We start from the raw sequence: 2,666 nt of genomic DNA, 5'->3' as shown, positions 1-2,666 counted from the left end.
TCCAAATTTTGAATATGGACCGGTTTATATGAATTTCGTTCAATTAATTCAAATATGGGTTGAAATATATGTAGACAGCGTTAGATGACGACCTCCCTCGTCGTCGTTGGAGATGCGCTTATTTGTACTTGTTATCCTCAGTTGCACTTATCTATTTGTGCGAATGCAGTGCGTCAACGGAAAAAATCAAAACAAGTACTAAAAAAATTAAAAAATTCCATTTTTTTATGTGATAGATAATTTGATGCGTGAGGAGTGCTTCAAAAATTAACTTATTTGGACATCTGAAAAACTCTCGGCAAAAAAAAATCAGGGTATGTAGAAAACGTTTACTGTTCATGAACTTTTTTGATCCGATTTGTTTTTTTTGCTGAGAGCTGTTGAGATGTTCAAATAACTTGAAATTTAAAGCGAACCTCACGCATCAAAATATCTATCACACTTTTTTTTGAATTTTTCTAGTATTTTTTTTTGATTTGTTTCGTCGGCGGGAGCAGCTGAGCCCGAGCTCAGAGTAGTATTTTCGAATCGTATGGCCAGACTATAGAAAATAAGTTTAGGATATATACCAAAGCAAAAGCCAACACAAGTTATGTAATCTGCTTGAAATTATGTACAGATGATGGATCTAATAAACTGTAAAGGTTCGCTGTCCAGGGTCAGAGGACCGAAACCAAAACCAAGAAATGGTCACGCACAAGAGACAGAACTAGCTAGATTTGACGAAACAAGCTTAGAATACGATCCACTTCGTGGCAGCGGCGCCGGTCCCGCCGGCGGCCTCAATCGCCCTGGAGTGCGCGAGCGAGCACCCGTCGACGGCCTTCTTCTTGCCCCCCGTCGCCGAGCGCAGCAGCTTGGCCCAGAAGCTCGTCGCCGGCCTCTCCCTCCTCCTCCTCATCACCAGCACCACCTCGTCGCCGTCCACGGCCACCACCCGCTCGTGCCGCATCAGCAGCGACGGCCTCGCGGCCCGCCTGATCTCCCGGTGGAACCCGGGGCTCGCGGACCCCGACGCCGACGACGACGCCTCCGTGGACGAGTCCGAGTCCGAGCCCGAGCAGCAGGAGGAGGCCTCGCCCGCGACGACGGACGGCAGCGTGGCCGACGGCGAGAGGCGGGACAGGCGCTCCCGCAGGCAGAGCGGGCACACCCCGGGCGCCCCCTGCCGCCCGTGCCGCCGGCACCGCGCGCCGTCAGCCTTGCTCAGCTTCTTGCCCATCGCCATCTGCGCCGTGCCAATAGGATGCTCAGGTAGAGAAGTAGTTGTTGTTGTCGTTGTTCGTCGTCGTCGTTTGTGCGTCTGGGCGTGTGGGCAGGGCATATATATATACGTCCGTTGGGTGGTCGCGCGGGGAGCTTCGCGGATGCTGCGCGGGAACCGTGGTGGAGTTGCGATGCGATCGGGGCGGAGACGGGCTGGCCATGGCGTGCGTACGGTACGGAGGAGCTTGGCTGGGTCCGGGCTGGCGGCGCGTGCGCGAGGGAGGCCCGGGCTGCTCCTCGCACCGGCACCGGCAGCGGCAGCCATGCACGGCTTTGTTTTCTGCTCTTTTAAGCTTTTGAATCTCGCTTTGCCATGGCTTTGCTTTTTTATCTTCGTTGTAAAAAAGGGAGTCTTTTTGGAAGCTTCCGGCCCGGGATCTGGGATTGCACGAGAGGGATATTCATTTGATCATTTCACATCCTTGGGTTTCACGGCGGGGGATTTTATTTTCGCTCCATTCTTCTCGCCAGTGTCTGGGTTGCTTTCTGTTTGATGGATTATTTGGGTGTTTCGTCAGTGGTGGAACTAGGAGTGTTTGTCAGTAGGGATGGGTCATGATGTCGATGGTTGAGTGTGTTCGTGCGCTGTTGCACTTGCACTTCACCTGCCGGCAGGACCCCGAAGAAACTGCCGGCGATTGAGACGCACCATGACATGAAACGGACTCGATGTCGATGGATTGAGTTGTGTTGTTCATTAATTAGTTGTTTCGAGAATGAAAAATACTGTCCCATAATATAAAGAAAAATGTTTCAAATAAGCTGAATAAAAATAACGACGCGTAAACCGTGTTCTCTGCGCGGCACGTACCCTTTATGGACCAACCCACCGCTTTTCCCTTCAGCCCTATTTCTTTCTCACACGGTCTCTCCTCCATCCATTATCCTCATCTCTTTCCTTTCCCCATCTCTTTCGTTTGCATCTCAGAGGGGAGTGGGCGCCCATGGCTACATCATAGCACCAATCATCGTTGCTACGAACCGTGAAGAACAACGGCGACCATCACCATCTGCACCCTGTTCAAAATAGGATAAGGGGGTTGTTGATGCGAGGGAGAGGCTGACATCACCATGAGTTGTGCGCTCCTCGCCATGGGCAACCACCATTGTTGCTCAACAAGAAGGGGCGATGTTGACCACCAGCACAACATTGGCACTCGTGTTGCGACCCACCAATACCAGAGACGGACGCCGCTTGTCGCCGATGCTGCAATGCAGCACATAGGAGGGGGTTGGGCTACTCGCCGCCGGTGTTGCAAGGGACTATGATGGGATGGAATGGAGCTCCGCCAGGGGCTGCAATGAAGCGTCGCTGACGCTGTAATGGAGCTTGGTCGGGCATCGCCGGTGCTGCATCAAAGCTATTGCTGCGTTGCTGGGGCTACATGGGAGCGTCGATG

The 2,666-nt window shown here is 52.5% G+C and overlaps 1 protein-coding gene across 1 annotated transcript; it reads right to left on the bottom strand.

Moving 5' to 3' along the window:
- Positions 1 to 572: 572 nt before the first annotated feature.
- LOC123404349 lies at positions 573 to 1,358 on the bottom strand. The gene has a single exon (XM_045098269.1). It carries the CDS (start codon positions 1,322 to 1,324, stop codon positions 734 to 736), a length of 591 nt encoding a protein of 196 aa, XP_044954204.1. The 5' UTR covers positions 1,325 to 1,358; the 3' UTR covers positions 573 to 733.
- Between the last annotated feature and the right edge of the window lie 1,308 nt (positions 1,359 to 2,666).

Source organism: Hordeum vulgare, chromosome 6H, assembly GCF_904849725.1.
Source record: "Hordeum vulgare subsp. vulgare chromosome 6H, MorexV3_pseudomolecules_assembly, whole genome shotgun sequence".
NCBI classification, from domain to species: Eukaryota; Viridiplantae; Streptophyta; class Magnoliopsida; order Poales; family Poaceae; genus Hordeum; species Hordeum vulgare.
The sequence above is the reverse complement of the archived record's forward strand: the minus strand, read 5'-3'. Positions and strand labels throughout refer to the sequence as shown.

Coding starts and splice junctions, on each gene's coding strand:
- LOC123404349 (XM_045098269.1), bottom strand. CDS start 1,324: ATGCCCTGCCCACACGCCCAGACGCACAAACGACGACGACGAACAACG.